A 14,510-nucleotide genomic window follows, 5' to 3' on the forward strand; every position below is an offset into this window, starting at 1 on the left:
TTTTGGCCAAGACGTGCATTCGATACGGCATCATGTTAAAAAAAAGGTGGCTTTGCCATGTTCATTACACCTTTGATTAGTTTGTCACATTAAAGGCTACTGCTTAATTTAGACACATATCACCCCCGCATTGCTTTTATCTACATTATTAAGGGTGTGTCAAGTGATGGGGCAGTCTATAGCATAGCTAGGTTGGTGGTTCAAGCCCTGGTGTAGCCACAACAAGATCAGCACAGCTGTTCGACCCTTGAGCAAGGCCCTTAACCCTACATTTCTCCAGGGGGGATTGTTTAGTCTAATCAACTGTAAGTCGCTTTGGATAAAAGTGTCAGCCAAATAACATGTAATGTAATGTAATGCATGTGTGTTCCTGAAGGTGGGGTAGTCATTTAAATGTTAGCTTGCATGATTACTAACCCATTTTTTATTTTTGCCCAAAGTGACAAACTGCTGCTGATGACTAACATGGCAGACATCACCAAGTGGCACAACGTCACTAAATATACCTCATATATAAACCTCACTGCCCAAGCATAGGCGTACAGGAAGAGCCCCACACCAAGCACCGGCAGACAGAAGGTTAAAGCTAGTGGAGAGATTAGTTCTCCCACAGGTGGAAAGTGAAACTTGCATAAAATGCAGTCATTCATCTTTGTTAGTTTATAAAAAGCGGAGCGTACATCTGGCACGCAGTCTGGGGGGTCATAAAACCGTGTGTGATTGACACCCCCTGAACTAATCAGCAGGAAATGCATTTTTACAAGCCTCTCCGCTACCATCAATCAGGCCTCAGATCTCATTTTCCCCGCTCACGATGCGGAGATGCAGAGTTATTTTTCGTGGGAGTTTGCCTCAGCAAGTGAGGCATTGTTACAAAATTGCTTCCTCATAACCAGAGCGCAGGGGCATTTTTCTTTCCCCGCTTTTGTTGTGTTTTGTTTGTTTGTTTGCGCTTGTGTGGCTGGGAGTCGTTTTGGGGTGACGGCTCGGCTGTCCAAACAGAAGCAAGTGGCGCTGGGCTTTGTAGTACAGAAGGGACGCGTCTCTCCGCTCCTGCCTTCCAGGCAGCCAACCTCGGATTTCAAATTTAATTATTTGCAAATGAAAGCACACCCATTCAGGGATGGAGTCGTCGCGTGTGACGACAGCCTTTTCCAAACAAAAAAAGCTGACTTCAATTTATTTGTATAATTACCGGGAAATATACGTATAGAAATCTCTACATTCTTTCTAAACCTGAGCATGGGATGAGAAGAGCCATTTGTTCTGCGGTAAAACATAGAAACCCACCCCCTGCAATATCCATCACATAAAAAGAACATGTTTGCGCTCCAAGATATCTAAGCAACGTGATAAACAGAGAATAATGTGAAAAGGTGAGAATGAGAGAAGGCCATTATTTTTGCACAGTAGAGTGAGCTCCGATGCTACCTGCAGGCAGCACTGCACTTTTACACATTCATTATCACCGTTTTTCTCCACAAGGACATTTCGAGATTAAAGGCCACGAGCCAAACAACTCTACCCCCGTTGAAGCCGGCAGGAGGGGTGCGTTCACAAAAAGGGCGCAAAGACAAATTTGTTTACACCGTAAAGTGGAGGTAACAGGAAAGTCTTTGTGAAGTATTTGGAATCATATTTTATTGACAGGCGCATAATTCATGCTGTTGGGTTAATTAACGATTTCAACGGTGATCAATAGGTATAATTGCAACACAAATAGTGATGCATACTCCTTCTTAGTATGTTTTAGCACTCTGAATATGCAGAAAAAGAGCTTATTAAATAGATTTGTAAATGTCATTGAGCAGATGGTTAAATTTGGATTGATTGCCGATAAAGATGTTGTTGTTCCTGAGTGTGTCAGAGATCACCTGGGCCTATTTCAGCAGGAAGTTCTTACCAAGACTAATATTGTGCCTGGGTGTTTGCAGTGTGCTGAGGATCTGACTCAAACTGGTCATCTTCTCGACCCCCCCCCCCCCCGCTGCTAGGCACAAGCGGGACTGGATGCAATTTGCCTGGCTGATTGCAGGCGCGCCGTTTTGTTTACCAATCAGAACAAATCAAACAAACAGGAAATGAGCCTCGATACCCTTAATCCTGCAATCCTCACGTTCCGGCGAATGCCCTTACCTCCCTCGTTGTCCTTGCCGTCTGTGCAGAGGGTCTCCATGGCGACGTCACACCCCGCCCCTCTCCAGCCAGACTGACAGACGCAGTGCCAGCCATTTTGGTCCAGAGTACATCTCCCGTTACTGTTGCACAGACCTGGGCATCCCTCTGTCAAGGTAATTACATCGGTCATACACAGATATCCCAGGAAGTAAGTACCGGATAAATTATTCCCTTCTCATTCAAACCAAACAAAAGACAGAAAATATAAAGTATAAAAAAATAACAACATTTGGTGAACATATACTGACACTGAAGTTGAGACAGGCCTTGAGAAATGCAAGGATGCTGTAATTTCACATGGATGTACCAGTAGCAGGTTCATACATACACCTTCCATTCTGTTTCCTTGTATTTCAGAAAGAAGAGGAAGAAATCAGCCATGTCGTAGTACCTGTTTTGAAGAATAATCCACATTTTATTTAGCTTTCGTGGTTTACCATCGCAGAAGACTGGTTTTATAGGCTTTGTGTCTTACCAAACGGCCTAACGTTGCTCATGTTTGCAGTAAATCCAATAGAGAGCAGAAAATAGCAAGATAGGAAGGTTCTCTGGTCTTCAGGCAACAAAACGTCCATGTGAAATTACAGCACATTCAAAAATCAAAGCACAAAGTATAGTGAGGTCTGATTCTGCTGTCTCCACATCTATACTTTATGCTGAAATTACATTCCTTTACACGGAATAAGCAAAGCCCAGGAAATAACTAAAGCAGCTTAGCGTCTATTCTAACATACATTAAGATTCAGGCCGCAAATGCATGGAACAGGACCGACAGGATTTCCAACAGAACGTAACAGCCGCATGTTCGGCTAGTTAGGACGGACAGGAATGAGATACCAGAAAGGACCACAATAAAACATTGATAGACTGAACAAAGACACGTATACGCCGTGCTTCAAGACAAGAGAGCGGAGAGTGATTGTTTGTGACAATCTCCCTGGGGCTTTGTTCCATTACCTTTAAATCCTATCTTGTCTGCTATTATGGGGTGGGGGGGGGGGGAGGAAAGTTTAAGAAAGAAAATTAAAATACTCAGAACTTATCTCCGCCAGACCGACAAACATATAGGGAACAAAATAGAGAGAGCAGAACTGTTTGCAGACACTGGGTGGGCCTGGCTTCGAACCAGATACGCTGTTATTGTGCACTGTGATTAGGAACTGAGAGAAAAATATTCCCTATGAAGTTTGAAGCTGTGAAACTTGTGTGGTATTGCATCTATATCACATTGATATCAGTAAAAACTGTGGATTGATTTAGAATTAACATTTGTGTGGAATGTTATGCAATTAAAATGCCGACATGCCCAAACTGTGGAATATTATTGGAATGCTATTTAAATGTGGTGAGTCCAGGGATTCATGAAGATGGAAAAGATGTCTGTATTTATGATTTACATGGTTTACCATCAGGGGTGGAAAAAAAAGAAAAAGATGTTCAGTTACATAAACTAACTTGTTAAATAAACAAAAAGGTATAATCATGTTCTTCTTGGTTGAATAAATACATGGTATCATTTTAATTGGTCAATATTAAGTAAAGAAAGAAAAGTAAGTAGTGATAAGTACATTATGAGCATTGCAGGAAGCATGTTTGAAGAAAGGGTGAAAGCACAGTACCTTTTACTATCTTATCCAGATAGTGCGCTTGAGAGGCGAGAGAGAAGAGAACATACATTTCAGTGAGAGAATCACAGGCCAGGAGACTCGCTGGTCTGACACACAAGCAGAGAGAGAAAAGCTGACAGACGCTCACAGCTCTGACATCTTCACCATGGAAACATCATTTAAACCCACACCCTTATGCCAGTGCTCTCCTTTGACTGAACACATAATATCATTACCACACATTACAGACTCCCTTAGAGCTCACGTTTGTAGATCACAGACATTGATGGGACAAAGTGGGCCCCTGCACTGAGGCCAAATTGGCTCATTGACCTTGAAATCATACATGAGCAACAACTACACGCATGTCAACAGCACCAAGCCACTGGTAGAGACTGCTCACTCCAGCCATGTGCAACCACTCGACAATGTGGCCATTGAATTTAATTGGTCAGAACTATTTACTTATTCAGTGCGATCAACCCAGATTTTCTATCATTTAACCAAATGCGTTTTTAAATGCAACTTTAAAGTTCTGAAGTCCCTCTTACACAATATACTCGCTTTAACAGCATAAGTCCATTACAGTACTGCCTTATTTAGAGACAGGCAGCACGTTGTTCTTTTTATTATTATTTTCTTTGACTTTTTAAACTACAGGCTATAAAATGAAGTCGTCCCAGTGCTCTTTTTATAATGTTTATCGCAGATCGTTTGTATGCTTTTTTGGCATGTGATCGCTGTTCTCATCAAATGGTAATGGCAGGACTCTCCAGTGTGCATGGGGATGTTTACCAGAGTAACACCCAGAAATATGTCCCAGGGCTGGGGCTGGGGGTGGGGGTGGGAGTGTAGGGAGGGGGTGAGGGTTGGTTGGGAAGGGTTGGGGGTGGTTTTCGGGGGGTTGGATAAGAGTAGGTAAGGGTAGGGGGGGTAAGGGTTGGGTGGGTAGGAGAGGTAAGCGTTGGGTTGTGAGGGGTGTGGGTAGCAGGGGTAAGGTTAGTGGGGTGAGGGAGAGTGGGATATAGGGGGTGTTGGGTTGGGGGTGCAGGTGGGGGCTACGGGCCTCTGCTTCCTTGGGTGCAGCACAATCAGACACGGAACATGCGCCAGGAAAACAATTACGCTCATTCCCGAACCCTGGCTTCCCACAGCAATTCAGCTGCCATTAAGCGGCCTGTGTTTTCTCATTTGCTCCTCTCCCAGACGCGGGGAGAGCAGAATCGCTCACCCCCTCACGGACATCATTGCTTCATTATTTATCTGCTGATTCTGCAAGCTATGATAAAAGTGACATTAATCTGTGAACAATTACACATTATGTTCAGTAAGTTCAATCAGCTTCCCCTCCGAGGAAAAGCCAGACGCACATTGATTTACAATATCTTAATTGCCATTTAGAACACACAGCTTTTATTGCCCTAGCTGCAGGTAAATCCAGACTCCAAGAAATTGGCTTTATGTACTTTAATCATGCCAGCAAAACCTCTGTTATTGAAACAATGCAATCAAAAGGCAGAGTCGTGTTCACTTTCACTTTCATATTAAATACAGTATTTCTGGAAGGTATTATAGCTTTCCGCTTAACTAGGTTACTGCCATCAGATTTTTTATTTCTAAAATACAGTGATCATAAATAGAAAACCAAAGAAAGTATAAAAAGGTCATTTATGTAGAACGATTAATTAACTGATTGCATCTAAACCCAACAGAGTTCTCTTAGATACCATTATGATTTTGACAGATAAATGCTAAGTATCTTTTCACAAAGACCATTAGACTTACAGTACTCAATATTAACCATACATGGCCCAGTTTAGAATATGCGTACTGTAATTCTATTACTGAACAGTCAGCCCTTGCATTTTATTTCTTTGTGAGCCTTTTTCAGAAAAGGGAGCTGTACTGCAATATTGAATTGTGCACAATATATTGATTGGGTAATTTATCATTCTAAACAAGTTGCCAATATAAAATTGTATGCACACACACACACACATTCACAAAGAAATATGTAAAAAAAAAAAAGGCACCACATTCATTTTTATCCCAAGCTATTATGATCATACAATGATAAGCAGAGGTCTATTTGCTTTGGAAATGCATGAAGATTTAATCCATTAAATTACTAAATCCATCTTCAGATTAGACCGAGGAATATTAAAAGGAACAAACAGAACCGACAGCACCACTTTACAACCCTTCCTATGATATACTGAGAATGCTAAACATATTAGCAGCCGTACGGTAAACTGCAGCCGTTATGGGTCACATGAGGCTGGTAAGGTACTGCTCGGTCTACAGCTGTAGGGCCCCTGTGTTTGGTACTGATGAATGGGGCCGGGGAGTTAACTCTGCGAGTACGCCGGCCAATGGGATTCATCCCCAGAACGCAGGAAGAGGAAGGAGGAGGCCCGGAGACAGATTACCAGTGGGGCTACTCTGTCCCACTTCTGACATCAATTTCATGCATTATTCTCCCTGAATGTACCACACAGTCTATATTTTGGGAGGACGAGTCTGGTATGAAAATAGTGTATGTGGTGAAAAGGGGTGAGGAAAATAGAAGGATTACAACATATAGTGTGTACATCCATCTTATGTTATGTTAGTGAACCTAAGTAAACTTAAAAAAATAATTTTACAGAGATGGCTAACCAGCAGCCTCGACAGCACACCTCATTTGCTATAGTAGCAATCTCAATGATGGTTATCTGATTGCAGGTTATAGTTTATCTTGTCATTAGAAAGGCATTGAGGCTGGCTTATAAGAAGCTAGTTTAGATAACCTGTGCCATCCGTGAAGATCACTTCGATAACACCAAGCCTTTGCTATCAACACACACAGTAAGAAACCGCATACTCCTACGAACTCCACCGGTAGAAATGACGAATGGCGTTTACGTCTGAAAAGGAACACAATCAAACAAACTGCCTTTGCTCCAGACTAACAAAAACACCAGTGTATAGGGCATGTGCGTAATATATTACCACTTCGGTTTGCACCATAGTCCCACCAGCTCAAACACAAAGGAGTAAAAAACTATCTAATGCCCAGGTTTTACTCATCGGAACTCTTCTGAAGCAACAAAGAGCGGATTCCCAAAAGTTGCCCCCTCGAAACTCCGGAGCTCCGAGAGGAACAATGGGGTAAGCCGGAGAAGCCATCTTTTTAAATTGCCGCAGCTGTCCCATACACTATAGACGCCGTGTAATGGGATTAAAGCCGCTTTGTCAAAGTGGAAGTTATTTAAAGTCTGAAACAAGGTGCTGTCCTTGTTCTGGGGTTTTGGGTAGAAGAGGGGAAGGTAAATTAGCATTCTCAGACCCCTCCGCCGGCTCATCCGATGTGAAACAGTTTCCTGACACAGGTCGCGCACTGTTTAAAGGACGGATCAGGAGCATTATTGAAATGGCAAAAGGATTAATAACTTCAGGAATGTCATCATGATGTGCCTCTGTAATCACTCTCGTTCGCTCTTTGTACTCCGGGAGATCTCTGGGCTTTAGTTCCTGGATACACAGGAGGGCAGCCCCACTAATTTAACAGAGGCCATGTAAACATGATTAGGTGTAGGGCTTTTTGAAGAGTTTGCCCTTGTTTCAGAGGGAACAGACTTTCCCGACCGTGCGGTTGGGCTTGGGATGTGGGCCAGGGGTGTGGAGGGGATGCACTTTGCTAACGCAGGCAGAAAAATCCCGGTCTCTCTCCACAGGCTCCCAGCAGTTTGGCTCAGGCAATCCATCGAATCCCAGGGTCAAAGAGTCAACACTGAGCATGGCTTTCATTAGCGCAACGAATAGGCAGAAGCTCCCACCGCAATCAAAGTTTATTCCCCCCAAAAAAAAAGAACAGTGTGAGATCAAAGCTCTGGCCTACTGCTCCGTCTGTGTAAATCACCCCAAAGAGCTCCTTTGTTGTAGACCTAAATCTGACGTATGGTGGCCCGGAGGAGCCAGATGTACAACATGCCAAATGTTCATTATCCAAATATCAAAGGTGCTTCATGAATTAATTCACTTCCTGTAATAGTACGCGTTTTCTGTGATCAGCGCCCACCGAGTTAAAACGTGAGCAGGCTGCAGCGAGCACTAAGACTTGGAGAGACACCTAAAGACTACCGCGTCTTTCCAGCTCAATTGGTTTGAGGTCCCTCGCTACAGCCACAGCCCGGCTTCCTCAGACTACCTGTTTTGCAGTTCCAGGATTTGACTAAGTGCAATTAAGTTATATAATGATCTAATCTTCCAAAACCCCCAGAGCACCATGATCCTATGCTCCTGGCCAGTGCACAGTTTATTAAAGGAATTCACAAAGCAACTTTTGATTAAGGAAACAAGGCGTATCTTTGCGATTGCTAACGATCTCTTAACTCTGCTGTCCTGGTGAGTCGAAAGAAAAAACAAATAGCCTGTCTTTCTCACAACTTCAAGGCATTAGCTAGTCCCCTCGGCCAAGTTTCCATTTGAATTGGCAAATGCACGTACACAGAAATCAAAGTAGATCGATAAGCAAATCTGTGTTAAAGCTTGTAAATACCACAAAGGATTACCCCCTAACTTGCCTAAAAGAGAAAATAAATCGCAAAGTACCGGTGAAATTGAAAAGCTGTTTCAAACAGCAAGCTTATTTGTGATTGAGAAGAGAGTTTACAATCACTCCAGTCGATAAGCAGGCTGCGTTCACATCATATGAAATACACACACATACACACACACGCACACTCAAGCTCACACACACACATGCATACACACACACACACACACACACACACACACACACAATTCAGATTCTCTAAGCTCCCTTAGAGGTTCTTCATCACCTCCAGAAATGTTTCTCACGGGGAGTGGTGCCACAGCAGTTCTACTCCATGTGATTTTCTCTCTTTTCTCTCCTCTTCTCATACCCTTAGAAATGTCAGGGCTTTGATAGAACACAAAGGTCAAGTGCTGTGTGAAGGGCGGCCTGGTCCCTCCATCGCAGGTAAATAAACCTCCAGAGGTTAAGGGCTGCAGCTCAATCAAAAACACTCAGGAAAAGGAGAGGGGGAAAGAGGGATCAGAAACAGTGGCAGGTCAGGGCTCCTCTGGGCGCCCATAAAAGCTCTCTGTGAACTGAGAGGTGAGGGGTGGGGGGCACTGGCACTACACAGGGCATACCTCCATGGGGCCTCCGTACACTGGTATTTCGTGCTACATAGGGTGTACCTACAGTGCAGGGGACCTACTGATGCCACAGGGGGGGTGGGGGTACAGCAGGGGTACCTACAGTTCAGGGGGCCTACTGATGCCACAGGGGGGTGGGGGTACAGCAGGGGTACCTACAGTTCAGGGGGCCTACTGATGCCGCGGGGGCGTGGGGGTACAGCAGGGGTACCTACCGATGCTGCAGTGCTCCCCGCTCCATCCTGGGCTGCACTCGCACTTGCCCTCCTTGCAGACGCCGTGCTCGGAGCAGCGCGGGTGACAGGCCTTCTGCTCGCACCCGGGGCCCCCCCAGCCCTCCTCACAGCGACAGGCCCCTCCCACACAGACACCGTGAGAGCCACAGTCCACCGCACACACCTCTGAGAGAGAGAGAGAGAGAGAGAGAGAGAGAGAGAGAGAGAGAGAGAGAGAGAGAGAGAGAGGGAGAGACAGAGAGAGAGGGAGAGACAGAGAAAGGGAGGGGGGAGACAGAGAGAGGGAGAGAGAGAGAGAGAGAGAGGGAGGGAGAGGGAGAGAGAGAGAGAGACAGAGAGGGAGGGAGAGGGAGAGAGAGAGAGGGAGGGAGAGAGAGAGAGAGAGAGAGAGAAAGGGAGGGAGAGAGAGAAAGGGAGGGGGAGGGAGAGAGAGAGACAGAGAGAGAGGGTGAGAGAGAGAGAGAGAGAGAGAGAGAGAGGGAGAGACAGAGAAAGGGAGGGGGGAGAGAGAGAGACAGAGAGAGAGGGAGAGACAGAGAGAGACAGAGAGAGAGAGAGAGAGAGAGAGAGAGAGAGAGAGAAAGGGAGGGAGAGAGAGCAGGGGTGAGCTCTGTATGCAAGGGCAGAGTGTGTTACAGCAAAGTGTGCACACATTATCACACAGCTACAGCAACTCATGACACACCAACAGTGGACACATTATTACACAGGTACAACAACCCACAACATACCCACACTAGTCACATTAAACAGGGTACATGAACAGCACAGAGCACAACAGCAGTGCGCATAAGAACTGTTAGTTACTGAAAAAGCACTAAACTTTAAACTTTTCGACAGGAAACAACAGGACTGCTCTGGACACATCACCAGAGATGGTCCCGGGTAACATATTTCCAAAGTTTGAGACAGACTCACTCTGCCAGACTTGGTTAAACTGCTTACCCAAAACAACCTCAAAATTACAATACGTTCGCATATGACCTGCCATTCTGACCACAGTATATTGCTCCTACATACTGTATTACACTCAAAGAGTGGAGTGTATTAGTGTGGGAGTATAATTATGAAGCAAAGACATTAATGAAAGTGGATGTACTGGGCTTGCCACAGCCAGCAAGCACCCCTAACCGATCTAATGTAAAGAAGTAATACTTAATTCATCTAAATCAACCCGTTGATTTGAATATTTTGTGTTCCTTTGAGAGAGACATTTTCATTCCTTGATGAGTTTATACAGTATATATATTATTTCTTATTCTAAGAAATATAAATGTAACTGCTAGTTACTGACTTTCAGAGCAGCAGTGTGACTGGTCTTTATATGATAAAACATACCATGAACTACAATGTGGTTTCAGTCATTTGCATTGCATGGTTCCACCATGCTAGTGTCATGTGCTTTTGTTCTTTTTCTTTGTTCTTAGAGACTAAACAAAAATGTTTTGTTAGGCTCTTCATATCCCCAGATAATTTTTTTCAAGTCTGGCGGGTTCCTACATTTCAAAACAGACTCACAGTGTATTCCAAATCTCACTTGGCACAACAGGCAGAGTGAAACAAAATGGCTTCTAAACGAGCCAAGTGAAGGGTCGGTTCACTATTTTCAGCCACTAAACATGCACTTGAAGGTTACATCAACCACTCCAGGAAATGTCTCTCTGTTTTGTGCATTGTTATAAAAGGAACGCTGTAATTATTGAACTCAGAGGTGGTTAGAAAATGGTTTTGGGTCTGGCAGTGAGACAGCAGCGTTTGAAGCATTTCATCAAAACCACGAGAGACGCTTGGGAATTCATTCTCTGATCCAGGCTGGTAACCGTCCTAATATCATTTTCCCAAGGGCTTCCAAAAGCGTTTAGGAAGCCAAGACAATTTGGAAACTCCAGCACAACTCCAGAAGCTCTTTCAAGTATCCTGACAAATATCTTTTTTCTAAGGTCAGAGAAGTTACACAAGGTCAGATAAAAAGTTAACTTTCTTCTTGTTCTTCTGGTTCCAGTCAAACTCCAAAGATAACAGGTGTACAGCTCTGCGAAAACCCAGCGGACATCCAACTCTAACTCTACTGAGTGAGCATAATGACCAAGTCCACTCAATTCAACAACAACTCTCCCCCTTTTTTTTATCCCTTCCTCTCTTACGGGCTGATTGTCTTTGCCTCCGAGTAGAGTTTTTCCCCTTTTAAAAGACCTTGAATGGTCTGATTAACCTCAGCGCTTGGGAATATTAACCGGATCCAGGAGCGCCGTTCGAATCCGAGGGCCCCTTTTTCCATGCCGATCGATGCAATCAATTTTTCATTAGCGCGGAGGTGTTTATCAGCTCTTAACACGCAGGTTTCCAGTGTGCACTGTATGTGTGTGCGTTGTGTTCAGCGTGTAGGTGGGGGGGGGGGGCGGGGGGTCGATCTGCGGCTCATGCTTATTAATTAAAAGTGCGTTTAATTGAAGCGGCGTTCCTGGGCTAATTAATAGGAGAAGGCTGGCCTGCTGGGCTGGGGAGGAGAGGCTGGCCCAGGTGTGCTGTGGCCAGGCCGGATCACACTGTGCTGGGGCCCCTCCTCTCATCTCCCGGCCTTATCTCCACCTTAAATATCGGTCCAGACGTGAGAAAATATCAGCCGTGGAAATCCCATCAACACCCCCCCCACCTCCTTGGCTCTTACGGTTAATGTCTCCCCCCCCCCCCCGTTGTGCTGGAGGGGAAAAAAGCTCCCTTCCTTCCTGTAATCGGGCTGGTGTGCCATGTACGGAGCTACCGGCTCCCGCGAAGACATTCCCGAACAGCAGGAGTTCCCCGTCTTTTTCATTACTTTCCATCATTACCTTCATCATGTCCCCCTTATTGCCACTTGCTCCAGACTTAATACCCCACTTCCAGTATAGATAATGAATAAGCATTTTATTATGGCAAATATTGGATGAAGGGAGCGTTTGGTGAGGTGGTGAAAGCACTGGAGTGCGGGCCCATGGGCCTGGTTGATCTTATCGTGAGCACTTAAATACCTAAATCTGGCTGCGTCAACGTGGAACAGAATGTGCGGTAAATAATACTGTAAGAATTCAGCGCACGCATCTGCTAAGTAACTAGATATCATCAACAAGAGTGTGTCAGGACATGGTGCTAAACAGTGTAGGTACAAAACCATCCGGTGTTTTCTTTTCTGGCAGATACAGTATTTTCAGCCACGGGAAAGAAACAGATGAGTGCAACAAATCACTCGTTGACATACTGTCGCATAATTGTGGGCAGCAGGCAAGAAAAGTGGCTTGCAACAAAAAAAAAAGAAAAAAGAAAAAAGCCTTCGCTGAATAAATCTTCAGGCTGAATAAATAAACACAACACTTTAAGGACCAATTACCAACAGCCAATCAGCACAAGGGGCACAATGAGGTCATGAACTCTACATGTTGACAGATAGAACAACAACAACAACAACAAGGACAAACGTCTTCAAAAGTGGCCAAAATAAAATGGCGTGGGAGGTTCTTACCGACAGAACAGTCCGGCCCGGCCCAGTTGGTGTTGCAGGTGCAGGTGCCGGTTTCGGCATGGTAGGTCCCGTGACCGGAGCACTGATCTGGACACATGGTCTTCAGGATCTCGCAACTGATCCCGCCCCAGCCGGGATTGCAGTGGCACTCTCCATGGATACACACTCCATGGTTGGAGCAGGATGGTTCCAGGCAGTCCACTGTGTGTGTGTGTGTGTGTGTGTGTTTGTGTGCGTGTGTGTGCATGTGTGTGTTTGCACGTGTGCATGTATATGTGCGTTGTGTGTGTGTGTGTGTGTGCGCACGAATGTGTATGTGTGTGTATTTGTGTTTTTGTGTGTGTATATGTGTTTTTTGTGTGTGTGAGTATATGTGTGTGTGTGTGAGAGAGAGAGAGGCAGGAAACGTCATGAGAGGAGATCAATGTCCTGTGTTCCTGGTATGCACATCTGCATTCCCTCCATTTTGGCTCCACTCATCATCTATATATTTCTTTCAAAATGAACTGAACCAGATGGGATCTGCTGATAGGCAAGCACATGAGCTGAAGCTTATTAAATTGTCAGTGCGTCGTTTAACAAAGAGGAATGGTGATTTTCGGCTCTTATTAACTGGAAATGGCAAGTGGGCCTCCCTGTAGTCACGTCAATACACACAGACTGAGAAACCTCAGAGGAAACACACTCAGACAAACGCTGGGATTCTGTTCTTCCTAATTTACTTTAACGTGTTGGGGATGATGGGATTTAATTACTCGCTTGATTCAATAACATTTTACACATTGGGTCAACGGCTTGAAAATTGAATCTGGTTGAGTTAATTGCGTTAGTCTTTGAACAGGGATCAATGAAATCAATCTGACTGAATACATGAGTTAAGATCTTTTTCCTCTGGATAAAAAAATGCACGCATGAAGGTGCTTTGGCAATATTAGAATTATATTGGGACATCTAAAACTAATTCAATCAGTTGACAACAGAAAAATCCATTCCAATCTGCAATTATCGTTACTACTGAGCATAAATACCCACGTTGAGGGAAGCAACGATATCAAAGAGGACATCAGAGTAATTATTTGCTTGACGAAGTCGAAAATAGCAATTGTCCCTGGAATGTTAAAAGCAGCCTCTTTAGAAATGTGCCTTACAGTAAGGTATTACAGTCACGGAGAGCAATCAATGTCCAGTAAATAACAACTCAGACCTGCGGGGCTTGCTTTCCTGCAGTAAAATTCAAATAGACCTGAAATATAAAACTTTCTAAAGAGGGGAAATGAAATTTATCGACCGCGAATGAAGAGTCTAATTTTAGTTGGCCAAGATGTTTCCATTGAAAACGCAGCCGATTTGGAGCACCCAGTCTAAGTGGGACAGACGGCGACGGCGGGAGGTTAAGAGGAAACGGTTTTCGACGCGGGGACGATCGTCGGCCTGCGAAACGTTACCCTCGTTTCCAAAAGGGTTGGACAGGTGGGCGGCAACCTCTCGCGGTTGCCGAGCGACAGCTGCGGGCGGGGGCGGAGCTCACCTTCCTCGCAGTGGTCGCCCTTGTAGCCGGTGTTGCAGGTGCAGGAGCCCATGATGCAGACCCCGTGGCCGCCGCAGTGGGTGTCGATGCACTGGCTGTTGGGCACGTCGCACTCGATGCCCTTCCAGCCGCTGAAGCAGAGACAGCGCCCCCTAGTGTACTGGCCGTTCCCGCTGCACAGCACCGGGCAGGCAGCTGCAGGGAGTCATGGAATACGGACAATTTCCTCAGACGGGCATGCGTTCATTAGTCTGAATGGTGCACATTTGTATATTCGCTTGTGCGTATGGACCATGAGA

At 45.0% G+C, this 14,510-nt stretch overlaps 1 protein-coding gene across 5 annotated transcripts in view; it reads right to left on the reverse strand.

Annotated features, from left to right (window-relative positions):
• si:dkey-237h12.3 (teneurin-3) overlaps nt 1-14,510 on the reverse strand; it is a 224,460-nt gene that overhangs the window by 41,389 nt on the left and 168,561 nt on the right. For all 5 annotated transcript variants that reach the window (XM_061250968.1, XM_061250970.1, XM_061250969.1 and 2 more), the window contains 4 exons: nt 14,212-14,406; nt 12,684-12,884; nt 9,167-9,352; nt 2,137-2,283 (listed from right to left, as the gene is read on the reverse strand). In XM_061250968.1, the coding sequence (XP_061106952.1) occupies nt 2,137-2,283; nt 9,167-9,352; nt 12,684-12,884; nt 14,212-14,406 (729 nt within the window). The remainder of the gene's footprint in view (nt 1-2,136; nt 2,284-9,166; nt 9,353-12,683; nt 12,885-14,211; nt 14,407-14,510) is intronic.

This window comes from Conger conger, chromosome 8 (genome assembly GCF_963514075.1).
Source record: "Conger conger chromosome 8, fConCon1.1, whole genome shotgun sequence".
Taxonomy (NCBI): domain Eukaryota; kingdom Metazoa; phylum Chordata; class Actinopteri; order Anguilliformes; family Congridae; genus Conger; species Conger conger.